This window comes from Stenella coeruleoalba (assembly GCF_951394435.1).
Source record: "Stenella coeruleoalba genome assembly, chromosome: 16".
In the NCBI taxonomy this organism is placed as follows: domain Eukaryota; kingdom Metazoa; phylum Chordata; class Mammalia; order Artiodactyla; family Delphinidae; genus Stenella; species Stenella coeruleoalba.
Window position 1 is genome coordinate 31,036,945 of NC_137162.1, and position 12,679 is coordinate 31,049,623.

A 12,679-nucleotide genomic window follows, 5' to 3' on the forward strand; every position below is an offset into this window, starting at 1 on the left:
ATTATTATGATATCAGTATTATTATGATATGATATCAGTATTATTATGATATCAAAATGACTAACATTATTGAGGTTCCGTGTTAGGAGCTTTATGCTCATTAGCTCATTTAATCCTCACGTCAGCCCCGTAAAGGAACTATTTTTATCTGCATCCCACAGATGAGAAGAGTAAAGCTCAGGGAGGTTAAGTAATTTGAGTAAGATCACACAGCTATTAGTAAAGGGTGTTAGTAATCTGGGATTTGAACCTAGGCACTCTTACTCCAGAATGTGTCTCTTAATTTTCTGGGCTGTAGAAATGAAGATAGAGATAGTAAAAATACAAAACGGTGAGAAAATGAAAAACTTGCACAGAAAATTTGTAAGATTCACTCCAGAGTAGGAATCTAAAGGATTCTAGAGGATAAAAAGCAGATAATGTAACATGTGAAAATTACTTTGCTCAATGATGGTCATAGCAATCAGGGAAGAAAAAAATATTTAGATAGGTAGAGGATCAACATCAATGTAGGGATGCAGGTTAGTGTGATATTAACCCTTGAGAAGGCATATGGTGTTTGAGAAGGTATGGGTAAGTCTGGTAAAATGCAGCTGCTGTGCTGAAACTTGCTTTGCAGTGGTGAGATGGCAAGTGTAGGTGAAGCAGCTACTTAGATATCACCCTCTTCCCCCCACCCCCAGTCTTGGAGAGATGAACAAGGAGGACAGTTCCCTACTTCAGCAGATTTTTTCAGTGTAGATGAAAATGGTCTATTTTGGGTGTAAAATACCCACAGAATATTTATGAACAAAGAGGTGCAAGGGTATGTCTGATTTTTAAAACTGTAACTTATATACTCACATTTCCGTTTAGTGGAAATGTCTCTGGGGACTACAAACTTAACCCGCTGGTGGTCATTGTGGACTCTCAGTCACATGAGCAGCGTTTTTGAACTCTCTGTCAGTGGTCACACACCCAGTTATAAACAGAATGGATCAATTTGTTAATGATAGTCTGGAAGAAATAAGTTAGTACCTGCAGTGTTTAATTGGATACTTGAAAAAACAAATCTGGTTTTAATTAATTATTTGTTTATTTAATTTTAAACATCTTTATTGGAGTATAATTGCTTTACAATGGTGTGTTAGTTTCTGCTTTATAACATAGTGATTCAGCTATACATATACATATATCCCCATATCTCCTCCCTCTTGCGTCTCCCTTCCACCCTCCCTATCCCACCCTTCTAGGTGGTCACAAAGCTCTGAGCTTATCTCCCTGTGCTATGTGGCTGCTTCCCACTAACTATCTATTTTGCATTTGGTAGTATATATAAGTCTGTGCCACTCTCTCACTTCATCCCAGCTTACCCTTCCCCCTCCGTGTGTCCTCAAGTCCACTCTCTACGTCTGCATCTTTATTCCTGTCCTGCCCCTAGTTTCTTCAGAACCATTTTTTTTTAAGAGTCCATATATATGTGTTAGCATATGGTATTTATTTTTCTTCTTCTGATTTACTTCACTCTGTATGACAGTCTCTGGGTCCATCCACCTCACTACGATTAGTTCAATTTTGTTTCTTTTTATGGCTGAGTAATATTCCATTGTATATATGTGCCACATCTTCTTTATCCATTCATCTGTCGGTGGACACTTAAGTTGCTTCCATGTCCTGGCTATTGTAAATAGAGCTGCAATGAACATTGTGGTACATGACTCTTTCTGAATTATGGTTTTCTCAGGGTATATGCCCAGTAGTGGGGTTGCTGGGTCATATGGTAGTTCTGTTTTTAGTCTTTTAAGGAACCTCCATACTGTTCTCCATAGTGGCTGTATCAATTTACATTCCCACCAACAGTACAGGAGGGTTCCCTTTTCTCCACACCCTCTACAGCATTTATTGTTTGTAGATTTTTTGATGATGGCCATTGTGACTGGTGTAAGGTGATACCTCATTGTAGTTTTGATTTACATTTTTCTAATGGTTAGTGATGTTGAGCATTCTTTCATGTGTTTGTTGGCAGTCTGTATATTTTCTCTGGAGAAATGTCTACTTAGGTCTTCTGCCCATTTTTGGATTGGGTTGTTTGTTTTTTTGATACTGAGCTGCATGAGCTGCTTGTAAATTTTGGAGATTAATCCTTTGTCAGTTGCTTCATTTGCAAATATTTTCTCCCATTCTGAGGGTTGTCTTTTCGTCTTGTTTATGATTTCCTTTGCTGTACAAAAGCTTTTAAGTTTCATTAGGTCCCATTTGTTTATTTTTGTTTTTATTTCCATTCCTCTAGGAAGTGGGTCAAAAAGGATCTTGCTGTGATTTATGTCATAGAGTGTTCTGCCTATGTTTTCCTCTAAGAGTTTTATACTGTCTGGCCTTACGTTTAGGTCTTTAATCCATTTTGAGTTTATTTTTGTGTATGGTGTTAGGGAGTGTTCTAATTTCATTCTTTTACATGTAGCTGCCCAGTTTTCCCAGCACCACTTATTGAAGAGGCTGTCTTTTCTCCATTGTATATTCTTGTCTCCTTTATCAAAAATAAGGTGACCTTATGGGTGTGGGTTTATCTCTGGGCTTTCTATCCTGTTCCATTGATCTATATTTCTGTTTTGGGCCAGTACCATACTGTCTTGAGGACTGTAGCTTTGTAGTATAGTCTGAAGTCCGGGAGCCTGATTCCTCCAGCTCTGTTTTTCTTTCTCAAGATTGCTTTGGCTATTCGGGGTTTTTTGTGTTTCCATACAAATTGTGAAATTTTTTGTTCTAGTTCTCTGAAAAATGCCATTGGTAGTTTGATAGGGATTGCATTGAATCTGTAGATTGCTTTGGGTAATATAGTCATTTTCACAATGTTCATTCTTCCAACCCAAGAACATGGTATATCTCTCCATCTATTTGTATCATCTTTAATTTCTTTCATCAGTGTCTAATAGTTTTCTGCATACAGCTCTTTTGTCTCCTTAGGTAGGTTTATTCCTAGGTATTTTATTCTTTTTGTTGCAATGGCAAATGAGAGTGTTTCCTTAATTTCTCTTTCAGAGTTTTCATCCTTATTGTATAGGAGTGCAGGAGATTTCTGTGTGTTAATTTTGTATCCTGCTTCTTTATCAGATTCATTGATTAGCTCTAGTAGTTTTCTGGTAGCATCTTTAGGATTCTCTATGTATAGTATCATGTCATCTGCAAACGGTGACAACCTTACTTCTTCTTTTCTGATTTGGATTCCTTTTATTTCTTTTTCTTCTCTGATTGCTGTGGCTAAAACTTCCAAAACTATGTTGAATAACAGTGATGAGAGTGGACAGCCTTATCTTGTTCCTGGTCTTAGAGGATATGGTTTCAGTTTTTCATCATTGAGAATGATGTTGGCTGTGGGCAAATCTGGTTTTTAAACTGATTGATTTTGAGAGACCCACAGTCTTCTAAACATGGGAATGACAGACTTTTATATTATGTGACACTTGTATTTAGCTATATATTGGTGTTATTAAACATTGCAGTGTTTTAACTTATGTATCTTCTTTAAGAAGTGGAACATAATTGTTTGAACGGAAGAGTGGTACATGTTTCAAGAGTGTATGATTCCTTTGTAGGTGGACAATGGAATGGAATAATAATTATTATCCAGAAGGTGGTTAATTTTTGAAAGTTGTGTATCCTTCCAGTGCACACATTAGTGTGATACTCTTGTAAATTCTATTTAAAATAGTATTTATCTCAAACTGACAAGATTATATTTTCTATCTATAGTCTTTTACCTTCCTAGTTGTGGTGAGTTTCAGAAATGATCTTTATTTTTAGTGAGTTAAGTACATTTCTATATTATGGCATTTAAAATATTTTGTCCAGTTTTATTTTATAGGAGAGTTGGTCTGAATTGCTTAGATATTATTGGAAGAGGAGGTTAGAAATTGTTGATCTGAGTTAATGTAAAGGAAACTAAATAGGAAAAGTTTCAGTATTATACCATTTAAAGTAATAGCAATAATATAGGTTATAGTATTTCCATTTTATTTCTATCAGCAGGCAAGAATCTCCAGCAGTTAAATTATAAAGAGGAATATTCTAATTATTTTTCTTAACAGATGAATATCCTTTTCCATATGATGTGATTGGTTCACAGGGTTGCAAAACAGTTTTAGTGCCAGCTTCTAATATGTTTGCCAAAGAAATGTGAAATATTTTTTTAGAATATTATGAAATTTAACTTCAAATTGAAAAAGAATGAGGATCAGTCTGTTATTATTTAAGTGCAATTTTAACTAGAAATTCTTTCACTAGGCGACCTTTTGAGGTCCTTTGCAGTCCAGAAGGATACTTTTGTGTTCCTGCTAAATGTATTTTTGAAATTAAACTAATGTTAATGTGATAGGCTATATGATATTTTCTTGAAATCGTTGGTTTTAGTTTATCATATGTGTTGTTTTGCCTTTTTAGGAGGGGGTCAATGCTCAGTACAGCCATATTTGTCTATGCTGCTACATCTCCAGTGAATGGTTATTTTGGAGGAAGTCTGTATGCTAGACAAGGAGGTAATTTATGAGTTACTGCTTTGTATTTTTAATTATAGATGCTAATATTACACTGTGAGGTATATGGAATTTAAAATGTGCAGTACAGCCATTGTAAAGTCCTTTGTTATCCCATTTCACATAATCTCCACCATACCTATTATATGTTCTAATTTGCTTTTATGGAATCCTTGCATTTTATTTCCTAAAATTATGAATAATGAATAGATTTCTCCATTGTCCACTGTGAATTAGCCCTGAGGAACATGTAGGAGAGAGTGTATTTAAGTTATTGATACTATTTTGCTTTCAGGTGCCTAGTTCCCTAGTAGTGCTCCATGGGATGTTTCCACATAGAATATATAGCTTCATAGCCGAATGTAAAGGCATGTTTCATGGTTTATGGATAAATGTCTGGACAGTGAAAGAGCATAGGAAGGAAATCTGTTTACTTCTGTTGACTCTTAAATACTTATCAAAGGACATGCACAAAGATTTTCTGTCACAATCTTTTGCTAAGAGAGCTTCATCTTGAATACCCCCTTGCTTCTTTATTATTGTGACCTGGAAATGACGGGGTATACATGGATGATATGAGGACACTGCGCCTTGGTGTTTCTTGCTGTGATGGCATTCAGGGTTTTTAAGTTCCTTTTTTTCCCCTGTAATTGTTTGGAGTCAGAAACGTGCTAAAAGTAGTAGATTAGCATATTTTAGTTTATGAATGACGGGTTGTTGAAAGACATTAAAATTATATTCCTAAGGATAGAGATTTCTTAGTGTGATTTTCCCAGCCCATCCTAAGCAGTGTCGTCATTAGGGAATCCTGCCTTCTTTTAGTAGACTAGACATATCGTCTATAGGAGCTCAGAGCATTTAAAATTCCCTCAGGATATCCTGGTTTACCATGGCTGTTTAAAAAATTGGTCCTACCAGACTTAATGTGGTGTATACCTTCAGCAGAGAGAGTTCTCTGGATTGCCTGAGGGAGTATCATTGCAGATTCCTGACTATTTTAGTTAGCTGTTCAGTTTCTCTGTTCTACGTCTAGATATGGGAAATGAGTCTTAGCACACAGGTCTACCATCCTGAGGAAATAAGGATGCCTAAGGTAACTCCTACTTTGAATTTAACCTGAAAACTAGTTAGGCTAAGAATTGTACAGTTTATGACCTCCAAAAAAGTCTCCACAGCAGAAACAGATTACTCAAAACAGGAAATGTATTCATCATAAATTTGCTTTTAGTCCAATTGCAAGTTAAGAACACCCAACCAAACTTTACTATACTTATTCTTGAAAGTTGACAGAGTTCAGACCTAAGCCTAGGAGTATCAAATCTTACCAGGAATAATCTAAAGGTTATTTTCTGATTGACAGTGCCCTGAGGAGGTCTGATCATGTCCTGATATTTTGTCTGAGCGATCCCTAAAACCAGGTGAATATAGAGGTCAGCCCAGAGAATCAAGGATTCTTCAGGTTATCTCAGGATCTGAACTACAGTGGAGCTCAAAGACTTCATACTGTCCTCAGTGCACTGAATAGTGCTCTAGACCCAATTTAAAGACCAGAGTCTCCAAGGGTGTTGAGGAGCAGTAGGAAGCACAATGCAGATGCCTGGGCCACTGATTGTACCCAGTGGAACGTACGTGGGATTCTTTTTTTTTTTTTTTTGCCGTACGCGGGCCTCTCACTGTTGTGGCCTCTCCCATTGTGGAGCACAGGCTCCGGACGCGCAGGCTCAGCGGCCATGGGTTACGGGCCCAGCCCCTCCGCAGCATGTGGGATCTTCCCGGACCGGGGCACAAACCCGTGTCCCCGGCATTGGCAGGCGAACTCTCAACCACTGCGCCACCAGGGAAGCCCCGTGGGATTCTTTTTGACTGTTGGAGGGAAAGGGAGAAAGAGAGAGTTGAATATAGCTGAATATAGAATTTATTAACCCGTGTCTGAATCTGAGAAGATAATGGAAAGTGCAGGAAAAGAGAATGCTAGGAAAGAGTTGGAATTTAATAAGAGAAATAATCATTTTAATTAGTTCTTACCCTTTTTGCTTTGTTCAAATGCTGAGTATTATTAGTTTAGCAAGGAGGGGTTCTTGAAACGTACCTGAGAAAGAAATTAAATAGAGGCAAAAGTTCAGAATCAAGGAGTTTTTCTGCAAGAATGTCAAGATCTGGGGTAGTAATTCTATGAGACAGATGTTTGAAAAGAACTTTATATAGAAGAAAATAAAAGTTAGGATATTGCTTGTTTTTCCTGTAGCACTTTCTGTTTGGGTCCTGTTGCTTATGGTTGTGGGGCTGAACTTTAATAGTGATCCCATGTTAAATCTTTACATTACGTTCCTGAGCAGTATGAAGATGTGTCCCGGAGGTGTGCTTGCTCATGTGCTCTGCTGGGTTAGAAAGCTAGCTCCTGTTGTGCTTCTGGTCATTATGAACTTGATTAAAAAATTTTTGATTACATAGTTTAAAAATTCTTTCCTTGGGTTATTTAAATAATAGATTCTCAGTAAATAGAATTTTGGCAATACAAAGAGGTTCAAAGAAATAGTAAAACTTATAAATATTTAGTTCTAATTGCTGAGAGGAAGCTCATGAAACACATTCTATTGATTTTTCCTTTTGAAACATAGAAATGAATTTAAATATATGTTTATAATCATAGAGCTAAGAGTAAATTTAGGGAACGTTAACCCAGGGGTTTTTAAACTTTTGTTTGTTTGTTTGTTTGTTTGTTTAAAGCAATGTAACCCTCTTTTCAAATGAGGGCATATATGAAACTATAATGTGTGAAACTGTTGAAAATGAACTTGTTCTGTTGAAGCAGGGCTGGAGGACCTGGGCCCTTCCTTTACCGGTGACTTCATGGGCACCTCTTAGAAGCTCCAGAACTCCAAGTAACACCTAGGTGTTTGATAACACCTTTCTAGGCCAACTTGTAGCCCAGAAAGATTGAGTGGTTTACCAACGTTCACAGCGGTTCAGTGGCAGAATCAGGACAAAACACCAGAATATTTTACCATAGTTCATTGCTCTTTTCCAGTACACCCACATCAAAAGCGTGTTTCCACTAGACATACTTGAATAGTTGGACTGGTCTTTATTAGCTGTTGTTTTGAAACAGCTATTAGGTTGTCAAATTTAAGTTCTTTACATTAAAATTTTAGATAATTTGGTACTAAATAACCACCTTTTAAACATTAATATATGTCTGTCTGTCTACCTAGCTCTCTGATTATTATAGTTTCCCTTTTCTTTCAGGAAGGAGATGGATAAAGCAGATGTTCATTGGTGCATTCCTCATCCCAGCTATGGTGTGTGGCACTGCCTTCTTCATCAATTTTATAGCCATTTATTACCATGCTTCGAGAGCCATTCCTTTTGGAACAATGGTGAGTTGCTTGCATCTTACCTTTAAACTAAAAGAGTGTAAGCATTCTCTAATGTGAGGCCTGCTGTCTCTCCAGAGAACCTCTTAACTAGGAGTTCTGCTATTTGCAGCCAGTCCCTACCCAGTCCTGGAAAGTTAGGTAAAGAACATTTTTTCTTGATTCTGTCAACCAATAAAGTGAAAGAACAGCTAGGGATAAACTGGTGAGTATATTTTAGAAGAATGATGACACACAAGCAACATGGGTGTTTTAATGTGGTAGGTGAGTGCAGTGGTAGGAAGTGAAGACTCTCCACAACATTTTGTTTTTTTTTTGGTAATAGTGTACTATTTTTAGAACCTTATGAAAGCATCTGTATTAATATTGATAATATATGTGCTATAGATACTAAAATCCTATCTCATATCTTACCTGTTATCACAGAGTTTGAAATGTTTTAGATTATTTAAATATATTAAAGCTAAAGCACAGAAATACTGGCACTTTACACAGTTAACTCACAGTCTTCAGATTCTTCCTGTTGTCTTTTTACTAGAAACAACTTTAGGCCTGGAGTAGACTTTAGTCTATGTACACTTTGCAAACTTGCACACACATGTACATGTATGTATGCGAGTTGGAAGGTGGTTACTGCTTTTCAGAGAGGCAGTTAACTTGGTTAAGGTCATACAGATAGTTAACGGCAGAACTGTAACTGGAACCCATATCTCCATCTGAATTTTAATCGTTTTGGCTTTCTTTCCATCATATGGGAGTTATTGAATGGTTTCACAGAAATTCCAGATGATTGGTTGTTTTACAGTCCAGGTTTTTCAAAGACACCTTGCATGTATATTTTTACTAAGTCTTTAATATTTTTTGTTTAGGAATATTTTGCAGATTGCTTCAAAATTGAAAGCTTTTGTTTTTTGTTTTTGCAAAGTAACTGATAAAGGTTAGGAAAGGGTAAAGTAATTAATTACATTCATTAATTAACTGGAAAAGAATTTGCTTCATAGTAGTTCCAGGCCATCAGGAAGTATATAGAGAGATTCAAGTTACTTCTTTCTTTTTTTTTTTTTTTTTTTTTTTATTGCGGTATGCGGGCCTCTCACTGTTGTGGCCTCTCCCGTTGCGGAGCACAGGCTCCGGACGCGCAGGCCCAGCGGCCATGGCTCACGGGCCCAGTCGCTCCGCGGCATGTGGGATCCTCCCGGACCGGGGCACGAACCCGCGTCCCCTGCATCGGCAGGCGGACTCTCAACCACCGCGCCACCAGGGAAGCCCCTCAAGTTACTTCTTAAAGATGATCTACTGAATTAATTACTTTCATAATGTTTTAAAAATTAAAATTCTGGTTCTGTTATAATTTTCATCATAAAGTTTTGAATTTGATGTGGTGAAAATTATATGCTTTGTTTCACTAAAATTATAAATTTTACCACTGTGTAAATGGGGTTTTAAATGTTAATATTCACTGTAACTTGCCTTTAGATAATTTAATAATTACTAATTATTCAAATACAATATCAAACTCTCTGCTGAGCCAGAGTTGGTTTGTAAAATTGATCTTTGGCATATAAAAGACTGGCTGTTGGTGCTTATCAGCCTCCTACAATGTCATGGTCTTAATTTGCATTCTAATTTATAATGAAGGAATGCTGAGTGAAGGGCATTCCACTGCCCTCAAGTTTTAATCAGGTGTATGGTCTAACATTTTTTGCCTCTTTTTAAGCGTATCAGAACTTGTTTAGAACGTGAAATTTAAGAATTGATGTGAATGTTTGACCTAGTTGTCCATTAAGTGTTTTAACTACTTAAACTTACATTTTAAGTTATTTGACTTGCTGACATTATGAAGGAAATGGTTATATATTCTCACAAACTCCATGGTTCTCAACCGTGGGTACACATTAGAGTCACTGGGGAGTTTAAAAATTTCAATGCCTAGGGCTTCATCCTATGCCAATTTATCTGTCCTGCTTTAAACCCAGTCTCTACTATTTACCTGATTCTGGTTCCCAGCATCTGAGGATGGATCTGTCAGCTGAAAAGCTCCCAGACCACATGTGTCTGAGAAGCTGGTTCTCCTACTAAAATAGCCTAGTTTGAAAATCAGAGTCTTCAGATACTCTTATATGCTCTTCCTGAGGCCTTAGCTCGTTCTGTCCCCCATTCCTTTGATCTCTTGGACATTGAGCCTTTTCTCTGGTGATCTTAGCTCTGGTTCTGTTTTCTCAGAGATTCCACAATTGAAGGCTTAATCCAGATGTAGTCATAGTGACTTCAGCCTCTGTCTTGCCCTACAGAGGCACCAGAACAATGGGGATTTTGCCCACTTGGGATCTGGAGTCTTGCCAGAATACTGCTTTTGTCCCCAGGACTAGCCCAAGATAAGATTGAAAATGGATGAAATTTGTCTCTGGACCCCAAATTCTCTGCTCATGTGTACCTGATTATACATAAAAAGCCATTAAATCCATGCCAGATTAAACTTGTTGAATAATAGTCAATCTTAGCAGGTTAATAAAGGTAAAAGAAACATAAGTAGAGGGTGGTGGTGGTAATCTCAGCTAATGTCTAGTGTCCCAGGCTTAAGTCATGGTTCCTAGCGAGTATTACAAAACAATGTAAGTGAGCATTTAAATGAAATTTGGGGTCAAAGACTGTTCAGAGATGAACATACCTGTTTCTGAAGTTGGTGTGTTCTGGCAGAGGTACTATACAGAGAGTCAGAGAGAGTGTACTTCAAATTAAATTGTATCTGGTAAGGTAAAACCTTTTTCCTGTGGAATTCGTTCAGAAATGATTTAGGTGTTATACCCAGAGTTTTTGGTCCTATGAGAGTTTCTTGGGAATGAGGAAGGGTTTGCCAGGATATTCTGAAAAAAACATTTTAGTCATCAAGTCTTTTGTGGGTTATAAATCTCAGATTCTTAATTTAATGTTATTGGAGGCTTTCAAAGGACAAAGAGCCAAGTTGCAGAGTTTTAAACTCAGAGGCAAGGTAGCATAGAAACTAATAAACTTTCTAGTCTAAATATTATTCAGTTCAAAATGTACTGATAAATCCTTGACTTATCATACTTTATGGTTTTGTCTCTTAATGGGTAGAATAGTTGATGGAGAAGTAACAGGGGTCATGAGCCATGTAATATTTGTCATCTTGAGGTTTGTTTTAGCTTGGGAGGGGAATCATCAGAAATAGGCCCGAGGTTTTAGGAAATCAGATTTCACAAATATTTAGGGAAATGCTCTCTCATGACACAAGTCTTGGGCCATAACTGGGAAAATGGCTTGAGAACTTGAGGTTTTCAAAAATGAAATTCATGGGGACTTCCCTCGTGGTCCAGTGGTTAAGACTGCGCTTCCACTGCATGGGGCGCAGGATCAACCCCTGATCAGGGAACTAGGATCCTGCATGCCGTGTGGCGTAACCCCCCCACACACACACAAAAAAAGAAATTCATGATATATAATCAGAAATTAACACAATGAGGAAAAAATGGAGACAAAGAGTAATGGATACATGCTATTTTGTGATCTCTCAAAGGTTGTGAGAAGAGTACAGTATACCTAAGTATGAAAGGATACTAAAGTCTATAAAAATAGTGTTAGAAAACCTCCGTTTCCTAACCTGAACTCTTGACAAGTGCTAAGGCTAACAAAAGAATTTTGTAAAAATATTTTGATAGCAAGACCAAAGGCTCATTACATGGGATCAGTGATGTAACAGAGTAAAAGAAGAATCGCTCTATCTCATTCTTTCTCTTTTTATTTTTCATCAAATAAAATAACCTTCAAACAAGAAAAGACAAGAGGAAATAATCCCTGATAAGAGGGAAGTGAAGCCTTAGATAATGGGATTGATTGTACAGGAGTACCCAGCTGCCTTAGTAAGTTTAGTTGCTCGTATAACTGATCTTTTAGAGATACTGAGAGATCATGATGATAAGTAATGCTTGAATAACTGTGTAAGATGAGGCAGATTGTTTTTCTAGAAGGAAAATGAAGAAAGTGGATTCTCCCTTACAAAACATAGTGAACTTGATGTTGATGAGGCACAAGATTTTAGAATGTGTTATTAAAATTTACTTTTTAAATCACAGGAAGTAATGAACATTAGGAGCTGTTATGGATTCATTAAAACAAAAATGCCAGAACAACTTCAGTTCCTCTCTTCGGGAGGTTTTAGCAAGACTAGAAGAACAAGGAGTATAAATAAAGTATTATATCTTGTTGGACAAGATGGAGAAATGTGGGTAGAATAGTACAGTCAGGTAAACATGTAAATAATTATAGAATTAAAGTATTGGTATGATATTACCCATAATATGTCACATACTGTCTTTTAGTAGAACATGACAGATATTCTTGACTTTGACCTATTCAAATCATTGTTGATGACATACAAAGGCACAGTGATCTGATGATTAAATTGAACAAGGACATGAGATGGGTGTGGGGCAGGGACTAGTAATATGGAATGATGAAGACAGCATCTAAAATGATCTCAGCTGACGGAAGTGATGTGCCATATCTAACAAGATGAGTTATAGTAAGGACAGGTACATTTGCATAGCATTTTGTACTTTACAAAACACTTTCACACCCCTTGTCTCACCTGGTTTTCAAAAGAACTCAAAGAGATAGAGATAGTGGTATGCATTATCCCGCTTTTACCAAGCAAAAAACTAGGATTCAGTTTTTCACTTAAAGTCACATTTTCTTTGTTGTGGTGCTGGTGGTGGTGATGATCTGTTTTAGTTTTTTTTTCTTTTTTTCCTTTCTGCCCGGAGTTCAGGTTTATGCCGA

At 37.0% G+C, this 12,679-nt stretch overlaps 1 protein-coding gene across 1 annotated transcript in view; it reads left to right on the forward strand.

The window, feature by feature from the left end:
• Positions 1–12,679, forward strand: part of TM9SF3 (transmembrane 9 superfamily member 3) — a 78,172-nt gene that overhangs the window by 33,051 nt on the left and 32,442 nt on the right. The window contains exons 8-9 of the mRNA XM_079900915.1: positions 4,417–4,511; positions 7,755–7,885. Of these exons, the coding sequence (XP_079757041.1) occupies positions 4,417–4,511; positions 7,755–7,885 (226 nt within the window). The remainder of the gene's footprint in view (positions 1–4,416; positions 4,512–7,754; positions 7,886–12,679) is intronic.